We start from the raw sequence: 16,820 nt of genomic DNA on the forward strand, positions 1-16,820 counted from the left end.
AGAAGACCAACGTCGTGTTCGTGTACACCTGCTGTCGCTGTGGACAGACGCCGATCAGCATCCAGAAACAGCACTGTCCTCACTGCCACCATACCCGCTGCAGCAACTGCAAGTGTGAAAAAGTCTTGCAGAGATAGACCACGACCTCGGACGCGAGACTCTCTTTCTGCACGGCTCCTTTTCTTCCCCTTCTCCCAGCTTACCGGTCGGTGACGCTCGCTCCACGCGATTTCCTGCAATTCCTCTTGCGACAAGAAAGAGCAGGCACAGGACAAGACACTGCGGCGGTGTAAGGTTATCACTCGAGAGGAAACCACAAGCAAGACAGGGAATAGACACGATCTCTCGCGGTCCGAATGCTCTTCTGAATCCGTCTCAGGTCCAATGTTGTTTCCGTGACTGCCAACGCTACAATGACGTCTTGAGTCGACATCCCTGCGTGCTTTGTGACTGCAAGTATACCCTCGGTTTGGAATGTTGCTTTAGAACTTGGGGCAGGGAGTTCGTGGCGTTTGTTTAGAATGGCTTGGGATAACTGTGGTAAGAGGTCAAGACTCTGGGGCCAACAATTAGTTCGGTAATTACTTTTGGGAGGGTTTCAAAGGGACTTGCTTGCTCTTTATCTTTGATCATTGTTCTGACGTCTCACCTTGTGCATATAACTTGTTGCGCTGCTATGGTTAAGAGTCGCCGAGTCATACTTGGGCAGCGGATGACGCAGTTGGATCTGCTTTGCAGTCTTTACCCGCCTCTTGACAGATGAACAACCTGTTCGATGCTTTCTGCTCGCGGAGCTGCGTAGACCTTTGGACCCCGGTTGGATCGTCGCGCACCCGAATCGCTCCGTGTTCTCGTATCCACAACTATTACGAGCCAGCTGCGCATTCGAATCAGGATGTTTACCAAGACAGAGCAAGGTTGTCGACAGCACCATTCCCGGCGTAAGATTGAAGGCATGCGGAATCCCGGCGCTTTCTGCTAAGACCAAGTTCCCGTGCCTAGGTATGAAGTAGACTTTGACCACAAGGCAACCAGATTCCGTCGGGCGTAGATACCGCGAAAGTCGGTCAGGTTGGGCGTTTGGGCAAGTCGCGCTTCACGTCTCTAACTACGGCGGGCCTGCACCTAATCGAGGTCACACGCATTGCTTCTGCTCGGTGCGGGTTCCCAACTGAGATACTTTGCTAGGTGTGTGGCTTGGACGACGATGATGCCCGAACAACTCGACGGACACGTCTCTTGCAGTGTCGAGGCTGATAGAGCGAGGTCTAGGTGCCTGCTGCGCGCAATCCTCCTGAGTCACCGGTATAGCTGAGCATCTCGGATTTGTAAGGTACATACCAGGGAACTAGTCGGCGTCAACACCAGGGCACCAGGGAAACCAGCAGCTGACCAGGTGATGCTGAGAATCGATCGGGACTGGCTTCCCAGCTGTACCTAGTGTCATGTGCTTCAAACTTGGAGGGACTCGGGTCGACACTGCAGGTCCACTGCCGTTTGCTGCCCCTGCGCCTCTGGTCACCTCGTCACCTTCTCTCTTGTTCAAAAATTCCTCCCACGCTGAAGAGTGGGTTGTTTCCATCGGCGTGGCATGTCGTCCACAAACCAATCACCACGGCTTTTGGAGCCCAAGTCCTTCTGGCGAGAGCGATCTGTGTGGCCGAGGATAGTCGATGCCTTCCCAGATGCGCGCCTTACTCCCAGTTTGCTTTGTTGGTTCCAATGCCCTTGATTTGCTACAAGCATTACTTTTGGGGGCTTGTCTTCTCATGACCTATCGTTCGCAGATTGCAGATCTCGAACGTCCAAGCCCTACGGCCGATGAAGCTGCACACTCGTGGTGCGCGCCCCAGATCGAATGGTGGGATGTCATCGGTGTCGATATACAAGTACCTTCTCACGCTGCCCACGATGTTGCTATTCAGCCACTGCAAAATAACCATGGTACTGATACTCTGGTGTTGCTGCCCGCCTCTTCTGTGTGCGTGGCATCTCTCACACATCTCCTTGCATGCACCTGAATCCAAGTCGAAGGATTAGTCGCCCTCATGGGAAAGCGCAAGCCAAAACACCGGAGAGTATCCGGCGGCAGAGATGAAAGTCAAGCTCAACCTCTGCGTTATGCGCTCCCGGCACAGGCCCTGAAGAACTGGCCGAAAATATTTCGACAACGCAGAAACATCCAACTCGGCGTCGAAAACAAATCGCACGTCACGGGTCGAGCCGAGTCGGGTGAAGACGATATCGACAAGGTGGTCCGAATCTTCATGCGCGAGCCCGAGGAATCACCAGGCTGCCTGCCACGAGCCGACAGAGTTGAGGAATTTTGCTTTGGAATGAGCACTGCTTCTCTCTTCGAGGCCCAATTCAACCCAGATGGGACACGGCGATTGATCGCTTGGCTGGATGACAGGAACTTGGAGGGCCCGCTCGATCAGTCGGGAACACATTGCATGCCTCTGACAGTGTATGGTCTGTTGAGAGAACTGGAAAGGCCTCGCTTTCCCTCAGCAGGCCCGGTCGCTTTTCAAGCCGCCACCAAAGGCCAAACGACTTTGACGGATGCTGACAGGCGTCTCATTTTCATCACGGACCTGGACTGCCGCAGCATTTACGCCATTGTACGAACAGCTTCTACTAACCAAGCCTCCGCTCTCCGGGGGGCGTTGTACCATCACTTGGAGTTTGAACCCTCCTTGGAGTTAGCCGCCATCACGGAAGGATTTCCAATGTTCAAACTCGCATTTCACTTACCATTCTTCGCCCTGAAGACTTCGAAGTCTCCGCAAACGGATTATCGCCGGGACCGGAATGGAGATCCTTTACGACGCTCGCGGGAGGTCTCTTTCCTGAATCGGCAGGACAATGATCCAAAACTTTACCTCTACGACGCCCAAGTCTCCTGCGTAATTGCCGGCTTGGACTGGTCGAGATGGACAGGATGGCTTTTTCTCGACACCTACTATTTCGATCCTGAAGACGAGTCCAGAGAGGACGTGTGGGAATACTATGAAGACGGGCTTCCCGTGGCAGGCATGCGTGCAGATCCTCTGACTTACGGGCTTAACGACGCGGACCGGCCAATCTGGGATCCTGAGGAATACTTCTTGGTGGTATTCAAAACTCGCTTTGCGCAAACAGAACGAGAGTGGAGGAGGGTGGTGATGAAGTTGAAATCGAGCTTTCGCCACCACCACTCGACACATGAATATCGACTCTGCTCTCCAGCGCCCAGTGACCCCTCAAAGGACGAGAGTCCTGCCAAAGGTCTCCGCCGTTCTCTCGACTGGGTGCTGAGGGTCATGCACCTCGCCAAGGAGTTGAACGAGACCCTATCAAAGACAGTCCAAAGTTACGAACCGTTTTGTTCAAAGCGAGCTGGCAACTTCGTCGGAGGGCTCCGTTTCCCGCATGCGAACAAGTCGCTTCCTTCGATTCAGAAGACTTTCGATGAGTTACGTCAACATAAAGAGACCCTGGACCATCTCCTTGATCGGTGCGGTCAATATACCAAAGAGCTTCAGTTCAAACTCGACCTGGAAGTTCGCGAAATGAGCAACCAACAAATAAGACTTAGCCTCGAAGCCAACCGAATAGCCGAGGACAACAAGGGGTTTTCATGGATCATGATGATCTTCGTTACGCCGGTCGCGCTGTCGTCGAGCGTCTTTTCCATGCGGCCTACGGTCATTCCTTTCATCCCTCCAACATTTGGATCGTTTCTGGCTTTAAATGCCATACTCTCCTGCCTGGGGTTTCTCGTCCACACGACGTGGTTTTGTCGTTGGCGGCTGGTGATAGCCTTGACTGCACAATACTTTTACGCATTGTCTAGCTTGGTGCGAGTATCCCGACAACCGAAGAATGACCCAACGGATGAAGAAAGTGGCCGTCCAGCCGCAACTGCGAGCTTCTCTGTCTGAAACATTGACCAGGGAGTTGGCCCACTCATCGACTGGCCTATGAAAGATGGGCCTCGCACCACGAACAGGTCTGACCCTTGGGCCACCAAATCCGCAGTGTGCGTTGCCGACATTCGAAGGTGGAAACTAGCAGCATGTACCAACATAGTTTACTTTGGGTGGCACCGGCATTTAGCAGCCATTTGGAGCAATAGGATCGAGTGAAGATCTGAGATACGATCGACAACGATTTCGAGAAACCAAGGGTGAGGCTAGAATAGTCACAATGATACCACCAATCATCGAGTCTCCTCATTTTGTTTCCTCCCGGACAAGCATGTGCCTGAATGGTTTCCTGCACGGTCGTTGGCGCCTCACCCCCTCCAACAACCTGACGGGTGTCACGCGATGATTCGCCGAATGGATTGGGAATACCATCACTATGTCTTCTTGCTAGATACTTCAAGTACCAATGTCTCTTTCGCCGCAACACCCTCTTCTACGACTGCTCTCCATTTACGCACCCAGCCAAGATGGCTACAACTTCGACCGAGGGCCTCTATGGCTTCCTGGAAGCCATGGGCGTTGAAGATCCCAGCTTTGTGTCGGCGACGAAGGAACTCTATACCAATCCACAGGCCATCTACTTCTCACATCTCGCAGAACTCATCGTGCAACTCACGGATTGTGAAAAGGATATTGCCTATAAGTCAATTGTATGGGCGAATGACATGACCCATCTGGTGGTCGTGGCGCCTCGTCTTCGACTCAAGGGCGTCGATTCCGAAGACCTCGCTGCTGACTTGCAGCAAAGAGTCAGTTTCCCTTGTGGTTTCGTTGAAACAATATTGTTCCTACGAGTTTGTGACTAACCTCGAGACAGTTCCCAAAGTCGCCCCTCTTTGGACACCCCGTCAACGATGGGATTAACCTCCTGTTCTACTTTTCGAACACCCACCTTGCGCGTTTGCTTCTTTCCTATGTCATTGACCGCGGATCTTCGTATGGCAACAGCCCATTGGCCGAAGCTCCTGTCGAGGACGGGGCAGAGGCACAGGGCCACAAGGTCATTGTTGAATTCTCATCGCCAAATCTTGGAAAAGCATTTACTGGCCTACACTTGAGAAGTACGATCATTGGAGCGTTCATTGCCTCTATCTACGAGAGGCTGGGGTGGGATGTGACCAGAATGACGTTCCTTGGTGATTGGGGCAAACATGTTGGACTTCTGGCAGCAGGCTGGTCACGGTTCGGGTCTGACGAACAGTTCGACGCTGATCCCCTGCGACATCTACTTGACGTGTATAACCAGATTGAGGAACTATTCAAAAAAGAGCAGGAAACTGCTAAGCATGTTCCTGAGGGGCAAGACGCCACTGAAGTGAGCCACGAGATCGAAGCAGAGAGAGACGACTTCTTCAAGAAGCTCGAAGACGGCGATGAGGAAGCTCTTAACTTGTGGAGAAGGTTCCGCGAAGTCTGCATTGCGCGGTACACCGAACTCTATGCACGCCTCGGCATTAGGTTCGACGATTACTCGGGTGAGTCGGATGTCTCTCACGAGACTATTGAAGAGGTCGAAAACGCATTGAAAGAGAAGGGCGTCTACAGAGAGAGCGATGGTGCCTGGGTGATTGATATCAACAAGAACGACGAAAAACACGGCGCAGCCATCGCGCGGTTCCGTAATGGGACGACAACATACCTGCTAAGGGACGTTGCCGCGGTCCTGGAGCGCAGCAAGAAGTATTCCTTCGACAAGATGATTTATGTCGTCTCGGTGCGGCAGACTACACACTTTCAACAAGTCTTCAAGGTCCTTGACTTGATGGGCCGGTCGGATCTGGCGCAGCGACTTGACCACATCGGCTTTGGCGACGTACATGGTCTGTCTCCGAAGGAAGGAACAAGCGGCCTTCTCTTAGGTGACATCCTGGACCAATGTGCCGACGCTACCAAGCTTGCGCTGGACACGGATGAAGAGACAGCCCAGCTTTTTGCAGAGCAAGACCCGGCGAAAGTATATGACGGTCTGGGTGCCATCAATCTCATGGTTGATGACTTATCAAGCAGACGAGGTGGGACTTTCAACTTTGACCTCAACAAGCTGGCAAACCCAGGTGACTATACTGGCCTGAACCTCCAAAAGTGGTACACGAAGCTCGGCTCGAAACTCAGCGGCGTCGAAATCGATCGTGGAGAACTAGAAAACACAGATTACAGCATGTTCGAAGGCGAAGACAACTCTTATGCCGACATCCTCAGGCTTCTCGTCCAGTTTCCAGGAATCATGAAGACCTCCTTTGAGAGGTTGGAATCGTCTCAGATTCTGACATTCCTGTTCAACATCATCGACTTCTTGCCCAATGTCTGGGAAGACGAGGCTGAGGCCGAAGGCTCCACTCGAAACCTTGCCAAGTTGGCTTTCTACAAATGCTTCCAGATCGTGTTGGAAAACGGGATGAGAACTTTGGGATTGGTGCCTCTGACGGCTTGATGCCCAAGAGCAATTTCCAGTTGCTGGTCATGGGCCAGAACCAGAGCTATGCAGGCTTACGCGGACTCTCTGAAGGATTCTTCGACCATGTTTGATATGACTCTGTACGACCGCGCTGGTTGACTGTAAGCTAGGTTGGCTGTTGGGCATTCTGTCAGTTCGCTACTCGAATGATTCGGATCAGTTTTCGGCTACATGGCTACAGTAACTTTTGCTATATTAGCGAGTATCCACCGCTTCGACCGCCAGGATTTGTGAATTTGAGCCTCACTTCTGTATCGAAAGGGCTGCAAGTGCAGCCTCGATAGACTCCTCATGGCTAAGCACTATCTAGAGTCACTTCTGACGGATTTCGACTGTATTGATACCCAATCGCATGAGGCCTGACACCTTCCTCGACTCGCCGCAGTGTGTTTCGGGCATTGAAAGTGCAAGGAGCAGTCGCCTTGCGAAACGATATCTTCCGTGTGTTGCCTTGCGCTAATGCACCCTTGATGCAGATGGATTTTTGTGGGCTGATGGGCCCCGTGGCTGGCCTCTATCCACCTGGGGGCTTTCCATTGTTATCCGGCCCTCCAGATCTCTTCTCGGTAGAGGTCATTTGACATGGGCCCGGCAAGCATGGCCAGCGCATTGCGGGCTGCCACGCCGTGTTTGCGTCAACGAAACAGCTCCCATTGCGTCGATTGATGCCCGAACAAAGCACCCAATGGTTACCATTGTTGTTGCCCAGAGTCCAGTCAATATGTCCCAATGTGCCCGGGTCCGTCATTTGGGCAGAACGTGGGCAGAGTCTCGGTTGCCTTTTGGGCATGCAAGAAATGCTTCCTTCCAGGCCCTCCGAGTCGACACGTACGAAGCCCGACTCATCGATGGGCATGGACGATCAAGCCACCGACACCGACACTCCCTCTATGGAGTTCTGAGGAGAGTCTCCCGCCACATCTGCTGCAGAGTCCAGTTGATACCCGAGTCCTTTCGTCCATTGCTCCCTGCGGGTTGGAATTATTATTCCTGCCCGCCTTCCTGGAAGCCTAGGATCCCTTGCTCACTGCCCTGTTGGGAGGCAAATCCATCTGCAAACCCAGACAGCCCCCAGTACTGGTTTGGCAGTGCACCTTTCGACTTGCAGTGCGGGAACCCATGGCTCCGTGGCTGCTCCTTGCTGCAGACTGCTGGAGTGACCCTCCCCTCTCTTACTCAATCCATCTGGTCTACCAGTACATCAGCGCATGTATATCCCATGTCATCGGTGAGGAACACGCTCGAGTCTGTCTCCTCACAGGTGCATTCCGTTCGGAATTGTGCCAGATGAAATCATGATTGGATGACGCGAACTGCCATCTACCGGTGAGTCTACCAAGGCGAGGACGGTCGATGCACGTTCAAGGTCTAGGTAATTCAGCTTCACTTCTTTCCGCCACTCACAAACTTCCACGCATCGCTTGCTAGGGTTGGCCATTGACGTTGATCTTGCCTCTTCCCTTACGACTCCGAGCTTGAGGCTCTACAGGGATTATCGCGTGCTCTGAGAGATTTCCTGTGAAGTATACATTTCGCTGTTTTCTGTCTGCATTCCATCTGGAATTCCATGAATGCTATTTTGTTCTTGGGCTGAGAAAGGCCTTTCATGAGCCATGGATCCTCGTCACCGTGGACTATACGTCCGGTCAGTTGATACAGTCGTCCTCACCTGGACCGTCTTGCTAACCCGTCCTTAGATGGTGTCAGAGTCCTCGGGTCGAGTTGTTAGCCGGTGAAGATGTCGGCCCAATTGAGAGATTTCTCATACCTCAAGAGTTTCTGCAACGTCGCTCGCGGACTCTCAGGGATCAAATCGCCCGGCTCCCATCCCATCACTCCCAAAGAGAAATTGCGCTCCCCGAGACTGCCCCCCAAACAATGGAAGAGTTCTTTGTGTGGAACTTCACCCCAAATCCTCAGATCGATGATAGGTTGAGTTTCAGCGAAGTAGTTCAACTTGGAGTGTTTGCCTGGAAGTACCAGGTCTCGGCTCTGAGCAACCAGGTGACTGACATGATCCGCCACAACCTCGCAAACAATGACTGGAAACTGGAAGCGGCCGTTGTGGACGCCATCTACCAAGCAGCACCCGACAAGAGTCCGCTCCGAGAGGTGATCAAGGCGGCTTTGGGACAGCTGCCGAGGTCTAGTATCGATGGTGATGCATGGGAAAGGACCTGGAAGCGCAACCCAGATCTTGGCTGGGACCACCACAAATCCAGCGACAAGGAGTGGACGGCCAAGGACTATTTGACCGGGTCTTGCCGTTTCCATAACCACGACGAAATCAAACGTCGGCAGAGTCTGTGTGATGGATGTCCCTATGCCCAAGAAGATTGCTATCCCTTCTGGGAAGAGGATGCGGAACGCGCACAAGAGCCAGAAGTCAAAGCAGCAGCCGAAGAGACGCCATCAGTAGAAGATCAGTTCATGGAGGAGGTGTTTCCCGCGGTCACTCCAACGGAGCAAGCAGTAGAGGAAGTGAACGGACTCGATGCATCAGCCGTCTTCGAGGATGCACCGGAGCACGCACCTGAAGAAACGGCCATTTTTGATACCACTGCCGAGACGAACGGATTCGCCGACCACAATCTTCCAGAGGAAGTGACCGAGGATGGTGATGGTGTGCAGACCCCGCAGCCAGAGACCAACGGAGTCAAGCACCCCTTCTCCCCTGAGGAAGGCCCGTGTGAGTCAGTGTGTGGCGACGCATGCAGCGACGAAGGGATCGTGGCGGCGAACGGGAACGGCGTTGTGACCAATGGGCTGGAGGAGAAAGGTAACGAAGCCGTGCACGTGGAGGCCGTCAACGGGCACGAGGTCCCTGTCGTGGACGGGAAGAAGAAGAAGAAGAAAAAGAAGAAGAGGATGAGTTTCAACAACGGCACCGACAACCCCAATGAAGCACAGGTTGTCCACTGATTCTCTGACTAGCAGACAAGGCTTTCGGGCATGGGAAAAGTGTGGACGGACGGGATGGAGGAGGGAATTTGCCAAAGGGTGTCTGTCTCTCGGTTCCTCAGAATGTATCTCCCAGTCAGATGTTTTGCATGTAGGAGGCGTTAGGTAGCAACACGGATTGTCATTGGAAAATGTCGCTCTTCATCTTCAGGCGTATTTGAAGTTCCTTAGGCAAGTGTTCCCGTTCCTCCCTCACACCCGCAGCCTCGCAGCCTTGTATGACCTAGAATGCCGTCATTTCAAAATTCGACATCTCCAACCCCAACTACCAATCAACTACGCAGTATGAGGTAGTCATTCAGCATTCAACATTCCGCCGAAACCTCTCGTCGTGCGCAGATCTTGCTCCCTGGAACCCTTTCCTCACCTGCGTGTCTCTCCCAAGTGCATGTGTCGATAGCTTTGCGCTCTCCTCGTCGGTGGATGTAAGTAAGGAAAATAAGAGAGATGGCGCCCTCTCCTCCCGCAGTCACGGACGGGTCCAAGACGTGGTCGCCCTCGCACTTATTCGAGGACGACAACGACGCGGCCGCGGGGATCTGGGACAAAATCCATACGCATCTCAAGGCTAACGAGTTCCGCGCGGCCATCGCGGCGGCCTTTGAACTCGCGCCGGGCGACAACTTCACCTACCACGCCACCGCGTCGGTCAATCTCGGGCAGGCGGAGGCGGCCATCCGTGCCGGGAGGGCGAACGGCCTCCACGCCTGGTACGTCGAGGCCGGGGCTCCCAGTGCGGATTCCCAAGATGCCAGCAGCAGCCGCGACGATGGGGCCGGGAACAGTAACAACAACGATTCGGAGTCGAGGATGGTCCCTGGGCAGCCCTCACTCAGAATATCGGGCTACCCGCCTCCGGCGGACATCCAGGCGTACATCGCGTTGTTCGACCCGACCAAGTCCGCGGCCAACAGTCTCAAATCCCTGGCGGCCAACGCCAAAAAGGGCTCGCTCCGCGCCACCGTCGCGGAGCATCTCCTGCGCAAACGCCACCTGGATCCCTCCATCACGGTCCCAAAGTTCAAACCCACCCCTCCCCCTACTGCTGCTACTACTACTACGGCGGCGACAGCGACGGCCCAGCAGGATGGATCCAATCGTTCGACCCCTAAGACACGGCACGAGAACCCGTCGCTGGACTTCTGGGCCTATTCGTGCATGGCGCTTGAGTACGCGGGGCCCAACGCCGACACGGCGCTGGTCAAGATGTCGCACCACATGCTGCCCGTGTACATGCACCACTTTGGCTGCGTGTGCCCGTCGTGGGAGTCCCTGCAGGTGATTTCGAAACTGGCTACAGCAGCAGCAGCGACAGCTTCCGCGACGACGGCCACCAGCAGCGGTGGCAGTGGCAGTGGCAGTGGCACCCTCACCCCCACCGTACTCGATATGGGTAGCGGCAACGGGTACTGGACGCTGATGCTGCGGCGGCTGGGCCTGGACGTGGTGGCCGTGGACAGCGGGCAGTCGCGGTGGCGCAGCGTGTGGATCCCAGACACCCACGTCGCGGACGGGGTGCAGTACCTGCGCAAGCGCGCCGGCTGCCCGCACGCGCTGCTCCTGCTGGTCTACCCCGTCGTGGGGGGTGGCGGCGGCGGCGAGTTCACGCGCCGGGTCCTCGACGCCTACGCCGGCGACGTCGTCTGCGTGGCCGGCACGCAGAACGGCAACGGGTACACCGGCTTCAGGGACATGATGGTCGACGAGTACATGGCGCAGAGGCCCGGCCCGCGCTGGGAGAAGGTCGCGCAGGTGCCCCTGCCCAGCTTCGCGGGGAAGGACGACGCCCTCTTCGCGTTCCGGCGGGTCAAGGAGGTTGGTCGGTGACGACGAGAATCGGTGATGATCCATTGGGTGCGTGAGAGAGAAGTTGAAGCGAGGGGGGATACACTCGGCCAAGGAGAAACAGGGACACAGAGACACAGACAGAGAGTTCCTGTACGTATATATGTACATATGTCCATATGTACATGTATATGTGTGCGAGGTATGTGTATATCCAGCGACTCCACGCACAGCCTTCGCCCAAAGACCCGGTACGAGAGAGATCCAAGTCCAAGTCCATGTCCCAGTCCCCAGTCCAAGTCCAATAAGCCCATCACCGCGAGAATCAAAGCCACCCAGCTTTCTCGAGGTGCACGTGCACACGAGTGGAACGGGGCAGAAGACAGGATTTGGCTACTTATCAGGGCGCTCCGTGCGCGGGTCCTTGGTGCACAGCTCCTTACCGCGCCGGTCTACAAGGACAAGGATGTGCCGCTGGCGAAGAGATCCTGCCGGTTCAAACGACGGGAATGAGCTCCTCGTGCCCGTCACGCGTGGCATCCGGTGCTTTCTTGGTTCGTGAAGGCGGGAGGCCTGCCTGCCTGCCTGGGATCTCTTTGCTCCCCAGAGGGGTGTCGTCGCCACGGGACTACTGGCCAAACGTGCAAGCGATGAGTCGGGGGCGAGCGGCGTTCACAGGCACAAGTTCAATGGCGGTCACCATCGATCAGAGAAAGGTCCAGTCGAGACCGAGACTGTCTTGGGCCATTAAATGAATTGTTGGTACATATCCACCGTCTATTCTAGAAAGTCTTGCTTTTGAGGTCCTCGAGAAACGTGTCGGAATCTCGCCTCCCTCGAGCAGCCCCAAGCAAACCCGCGCAAAGTCTATCACATGCAAGAATTTTTTTGGCGCAGCCCCCAAGAAAGGTCGTCTAGGCCCGTCCAGGACCGTCTATTCGGAGATGCTCCGGTCGTCTAAAGCTTCTCGCAGCGTCGCTCGAGGTGGTATGCCGTGATATGCATGCTGAAGATCCGCCCACGCAAGAAGGTATGAAAATGCTCCGAACCCGTACCCTGAGCTGAAAATCATGCAAATCCGTCGTCTTCTCGGCGTCTACTTGGAGATTTCGACACCACCCTGTAAAAAATCTGTTAGCCCATTGTCCACTCGATGAAGGACCATTGTCGAGGTAGCCGATTCTCGACCCGAAAAAAACTTACAGTCGCGCCAATCATTCTGTGGAAGGTACGTTAGCACTTGTTGGTCGAAATTAGATGGCAGAGGGAACATACCTCTTGATATCTCCATAGATGGCGAATTGACCGGCAGTCAAGGTACCAACCATAAACAGACGAGCGCCAATACCAGCATAGCTACCACGGAAACCAAGCTCCTTTCCAATCTTGAAAAGTCGGCTGGTGGTGCTCTCACCCGGGAGACCCTTGGTCTTGTTGATCTTGGAGAGCATGGTGTCGGCAGGTTGGGAGACAATGGCGGCAGCGAAACCGGCAATCAGACCCGAGCCAAGGTTGACCACGGTCTTGGTGCCATCAGAAGCAGTGTTCTTGTCCAACGACCGCCAGACAGTCTCGGCGACCTTCTCGTAGACGACGAACTTGGCCATCGTATAAGGGACCTGCTTGAACAAGATGGGACCGAAGCCGCTGTAGAACGCCATGACACCCTCGTTCCTGAAGATCTTGCCAAAGCCGCCGATCAGGCCCGAAGCGAAAGTGGGCTCGGAGACCAGTCGGATACGGGTGGCCTCGAGAGGGCAGAGAGCAATGTCGGCAAAGAATTCGGCGGCGGCAGAGGAGGCCAGGTAGACAGCAGTTCGGTTGTTGGAGGCAGTCTCGTAGCCGAGCAGGTTGATGGACTGTTGCTTGAAGAACTCGTAACCTCCAAACTTGAAGGCACCCTGCAGGAAGTAGCCTGCGAAGGTCGGACCGACACCAGTCAAGAGAGCACCGGCACCCTCATTCTGGATGACTTTTCGGAAACCACCAATCATGCCATTGTTGTAGGTAGCAGGGTCCAGCTGGATTCTCGTCTTGACGCTGGGAGAGTTGTCAGCGCTGGTCGGTTGCGCGTTTTGAGGGTGAGACTTACACATCGACAGGAGTGAGGGCACCGTGGGTGACGGAGCAGCAGACTGCACCAGCGAAGGCCTGGGATAGATCAGCAAGATGGACAGATGGAGCGAAGAATGCCCACTCACGAATCTGCTGTAGAGATCGAGGCCAGAGAGCTGTTTCGGCGCGGGGGTGGTAGCTGGGATAGCAGCACCGACCTGGGGAGTCGCGGTCGCCATTACGATGGAGTGGAGAGAAGAGCAGAGACAATTGAACTCGCAAAGGAATCTAACGAGGACGGAGCAAGAAACTCTAGAGACGAGCGGCCCTGAACCGAAGCAACAATTCAAGAGAACGATGGAGATGGACGGTGGGTGTCCTTGGGTATGTACCTTGGGAAAAATAAAAAAGGGACTGAGATGCGAGGAATTGAAGCTGCGGCGAAAATGAATCGGACCTTTGCCGGCATCCAGAGAAAATGCCGCACTAACGGCGCCGAGGCGCTAAGCAGCAGCCGATCGACCGGCGAGGCTTTGGCCACGGCAACCAATCACATTGTCACGTGTGAGGCCCTCGGGCTTGGCATCCCCAACCCCTTTTCGCCTCGCCGCCCAGATATAAAGGGGGGCGAAAGGCTGCACCGCACTTCTCCACGACAGAGGCGAGGCGAGGCTGCACCGAGATGGCGGATAGGTGGTTGCTTCCATTCCTCCCGGAGAAATCTCTACAAGGCTGTCACCTTCTTCGCATCTGCAGTCTCCAACCGAGTGTTGGTCACCCCAGCGCCGCCGTGAGGAGCCACCAACTCCAAGTCGCTTCCAGAGTGTCTTCGCGCGGGATGGGGTGAGGCGGCGCTTTCCAGGGCGCTGGTCGAGGGGCTATCACGATAGACACTCTCATTAGATTCTCCCCCACCTCGTACCTCTACCCCACTGACAAGGCCATATTTGACCTGCCTGTTGCCGACCTGGTTGAGCAGCGCCTTGGCCGAGGCATTGGAGTCGGAGCTCCGCAGCACAGGCGCATTGAACGCCTTGGCCGTCTCAATCGGGCTCATGGAGACGCGACGACCGATGCGCCAGAAGCCGTGGGAGGTGAAGAGCACCGAACCTATCCCCAGCAGAGACGCAAGGGTGGCCAAGGTGAGGAAGAGGTAGTCGGTGTGGTAGACGGTATGGCTGCCAAAAGCCTCCGCATTGACGTGCTGTGTTGTGGAGCTGTTCGCCGCGGCGACGGCAGTGCGGAAAATCAGTTCCCGTGTGCCCTCCAGGAAATCGGCCAGCGTGTCGGTGAAATAGACGTCGCAAGAAGGCTCCTGGTCGATGCCGCGGGCATACGCGATGGAGGCTTCGCTCTGTGCCCCGAAGAATTCGTAGCCAATGCCGCCGCCGAATTGAAGCTGGAGGTTCGTGCTATATTGGTTGGCCAGCGCCAGGAAGATGCCGCCGTAAGTGGTCGTGCCCGTTGTATGAGTTTCGGAGGGGAGAGAGTCGGGATTTTCAACCGTGACATCGTCCCAAATACTACTGCCCGTGTCGAACGTGACCGTCGAGGTAGTCCCATCGATGATGACGGGGTAAAGAACAATGCCTGCCCGGAGAGTGCAGTTGGTCACCGACAGTTCTCCAGCGCATCCGGCGGCCGGTTTGTACTGCACAATTAAAGTCGCAGTCGTTGGGTTGTAGCGGACGTTGAAATCGATGGTGGCGCCAAATACCACAGGACTCGGGAAGATGGATGCACCTATGGCGGGAGTGACAACGAACGGCACACTAATAGGACGAGCAATTTGCATGGAAGCCTGCTCCCAGCATATTCACCTCGTCCGATCGACCCGACACAATGGCCGTGAAGCCTTGAGGCACGAGATGATTGACCTGGAGATCCAGTCCTTGTTGCGCCGTGACGGTGGCGTTGGTGATTGTCGACGCCCGCTAGAGTAGAGAGCCATTGATCGGAGTCACTGCGACCAGGATGCTGGCGAGCGCGATCAGGTTGAAATGGCGACCGCTCCAGGCAGCCGAGAGAAAGCTGTTGCCAAAGGCCCAAATGCGGTGCAAGTCGCCCACAGTGGTTCCATCCCCCTAGTGCTTTGTGCCACCAAGCAATAGTGACTCCTTCCAGCAGGGCGAAGGCGACAGCGATGTTGGTGACGGTTGAAGCTATCGAGATGTAGACGGTCGGCTGGAACTTCCAGTGTCTCACGTCGTCGCCATTGGAGGCCAACAGAATGGTGACAGACACGACGACTCCCGCCAGCGCCAGAAACAGTGCACCAAGGCCTCGACGGCGCTGGTGTGCGACGACCCCAACTTCGCCTCCTGCGCGTCGCTCTTCACCGTCGGCTACACCCTCAGCGGCGAGGGCACGACGGCGACCTACCTCGCCGTGCAGAACGGGGTCAGCTACTTCTGCGACACCGAGGCATATGGCTTGGAGTACGGGGATATTGGATACTGGCCATCATATACCAGCGCGTATCTCTCGACCCTGGGCGCCACCACTACAGCCCCGACCTTCAACCCCCCAACGTGGTGCCCTACAGCCGGACTCGAGCATTTCGTCCTGCCTCCCAAGCCATGCTCCTCGGTCCGACCTCGGCGACCTCGTCGGCGACTTCTTCTCGTATCTGGACTCCAGCCGCAGAGATGCGTGGTGCCGTGGCCCTGCTGCTGGCTCTTTGCTGTGTGCTATTATCATGAACCCATGTGCTGTAACTTCAGCCAGCGTGGACGCTTGGCCGTCGACATAATCCCCAAGGGCCCCTCGCCTGGAGGATGATAAATACAGCATTCACAGAACGGAAAATCGACTTATATAAATAATGAGATTGGTAATATGTCGTCCCAGAAAATGCGACGCTAATCGTTCAGCCTAGACGGCCTCGAGTCATCCCCAGCCGCTTGAAGAGCCAAACATACCCTCTCCCCCCCAGTCCATCGCTCTAAGAAGCATCTGTCTTCACAATCTACGTAGAAACGCGTGGTCCGAGTTCAATACACCCCTCACAAGCTGTAATGGAACCTCGTCATCTTCACTCACAGGGATCAAAGATCATACAACCCACGGCAAAGATCAGTTACGCCGGCCAATGAGCAGATGATGGCCATTGTATTGTATGCCCCGTCGCACGTTTTCCAAGGCCACAGGCTCAGTGGTCGATTCCGGTGGGGATGGAGCCGCCGATGGCGTCGGGTCATGGACAACGGGTGCCTCGGTGGTAGTCATTATAAATTCGAGTGGAGATGTAGTTGTCAAAAGCGTAGTGGGAATAGCAGTGGTCAATACCTCCGGAGAGGTGGTGATTTCGTCTGGACTTGTGCTTGTGGCTTCGGAGCTTGTCGACGGTAGATCAATCGTCGCCGACGAGGAGCTAACCGTGCTGGCGCTAGTAAGAGGCAGCTCAAATGAGAGGTTCGTACTACCAACAGATGTTGCTCCAGATGTGGTTGTCGACTCCCTCGTTGCGCTGCTCCTGCTCGTCATGACCTCGGATGTCGTATCGAACCCAGTGTTTGAGCAACTTGTAGAAGATACCCTAGAATTCGTCGTTAAGGGGGAATTTGTGCTAAACTGCTCCACGGAAGTCGTAGAAG

The 16,820-nt window shown here is 55.2% G+C and overlaps 5 protein-coding genes across 5 annotated transcripts; 4 read left to right on the forward strand and 1 right to left on the reverse strand.

The window, feature by feature from the left end:
- The first annotated feature begins 1,530 nt into the window (after positions 1 to 1,530).
- PV07_01342 (uncharacterized protein) lies at positions 1,531 to 4,319 on the forward strand. Its single transcript, XM_016387853.1, has one exon. It carries the CDS (start codon positions 2,049 to 2,051, stop codon positions 3,921 to 3,923), a length of 1,875 nt encoding a protein of 624 aa, XP_016254781.1. The 5' UTR covers positions 1,531 to 2,048; the 3' UTR covers positions 3,924 to 4,319.
- Positions 4,301 to 6,644, forward strand: PV07_01343 (arginine-tRNA ligase). The gene is made up of 2 exons (XM_016387854.1): positions 4,301 to 4,717; positions 4,786 to 6,644. Exons 1-2 carry the CDS (start codon positions 4,436 to 4,438, stop codon positions 6,397 to 6,399), a joined length of 1,896 nt encoding a protein of 631 aa, XP_016254782.1. The 5' UTR covers positions 4,301 to 4,435; the 3' UTR covers positions 6,400 to 6,644.
- An 815-nt stretch (positions 6,645 to 7,459) lies between these two features.
- Positions 7,460 to 9,516, forward strand: PV07_01344 (uncharacterized protein). The gene is made up of 2 exons (XM_016387855.1): positions 7,460 to 8,068; positions 8,121 to 9,516. The coding sequence occupies exons 1-2, from the start codon at positions 8,037 to 8,039 to the stop codon at positions 9,343 to 9,345; spliced, it is 1,257 nt and encodes a 418-aa protein (XP_016254783.1). The 5' UTR covers positions 7,460 to 8,036; the 3' UTR covers positions 9,346 to 9,516.
- A 174-nt stretch (positions 9,517 to 9,690) lies between these two features.
- PV07_01345 (uncharacterized protein) lies at positions 9,691 to 11,948 on the forward strand. Its single transcript, XM_016387856.1, has one exon. The coding sequence runs from the start codon at positions 9,832 to 9,834 to the stop codon at positions 11,209 to 11,211; it is 1,380 nt and encodes a 459-aa protein (XP_016254784.1). The 5' UTR covers positions 9,691 to 9,831; the 3' UTR covers positions 11,212 to 11,948.
- On the reverse strand, positions 11,836 to 13,655 carry PV07_01346 (uncharacterized protein). Its single transcript, XM_016387857.1, has 5 exons — positions 13,371 to 13,655; positions 13,262 to 13,320; positions 12,445 to 13,209; positions 12,373 to 12,388; positions 11,836 to 12,289 (listed from the first exon to the last, which is right to left on the reverse strand). Exons 1-5 carry the CDS (start codon positions 13,461 to 13,463, stop codon positions 12,266 to 12,268), a joined length of 957 nt encoding a protein of 318 aa, XP_016254785.1. The 5' UTR covers positions 13,464 to 13,655; the 3' UTR covers positions 11,836 to 12,265.
- Between the last annotated feature and the right edge of the window lie 3,165 nt (positions 13,656 to 16,820).

This window comes from Cladophialophora immunda (genome assembly GCF_000835495.1).
Source record: "Cladophialophora immunda strain CBS 83496 unplaced genomic scaffold supercont1.1, whole genome shotgun sequence".
Classification (NCBI taxonomy): domain Eukaryota; kingdom Fungi; phylum Ascomycota; class Eurotiomycetes; order Chaetothyriales; family Herpotrichiellaceae; genus Cladophialophora; species Cladophialophora immunda.

Coding starts and splice junctions, on each gene's coding strand:
- PV07_01342 (XM_016387853.1), top strand. CDS start 2,049: ATGGGAAAGCGCAAGCCAAAACACCGGAGAGTATCCGGCGGCAGAGAT.
- PV07_01343 (XM_016387854.1), top strand. CDS start 4,436: ATGGCTACAACTTCGACCGAGGGCCTCTATGGCTTCCTGGAAGCCATG. Junction 4,718..4,785: donor CTGCTGACTTGCAGCAAAGA/GTCAGTTTCCCT, acceptor ACCTCGAGACAG/TTCCCAAAGTCGCCCCTCTT.
- PV07_01344 (XM_016387855.1), top strand. CDS start 8,037: ATGGATCCTCGTCACCGTGGACTATACGTCCG. Junction 8,069..8,120: donor CACCGTGGACTATACGTCCG/GTCAGTTGATAC, acceptor ACCCGTCCTTAG/ATGGTGTCAGAGTCCTCGGG.
- PV07_01345 (XM_016387856.1), top strand. CDS start 9,832: ATGGCGCCCTCTCCTCCCGCAGTCACGGACGGGTCCAAGACGTGGTCG.
- PV07_01346 (XM_016387857.1), bottom strand. CDS start 13,463: ATGGCGACCGCGACTCCCCAGGTCGGTGCTGCTATCCCAGCTACCACC. Junction 13,321..13,370: donor TCGATCTCTACAGCAGATTC/GTGAGTGGGCAT, acceptor GATCTATCCCAG/GCCTTCGCTGGTGCAGTCTG. Junction 13,210..13,261: donor GCCCTCACTCCTGTCGATGT/GTAAGTCTCACC, acceptor CAACTCTCCCAG/CGTCAAGACGAGAATCCAGC.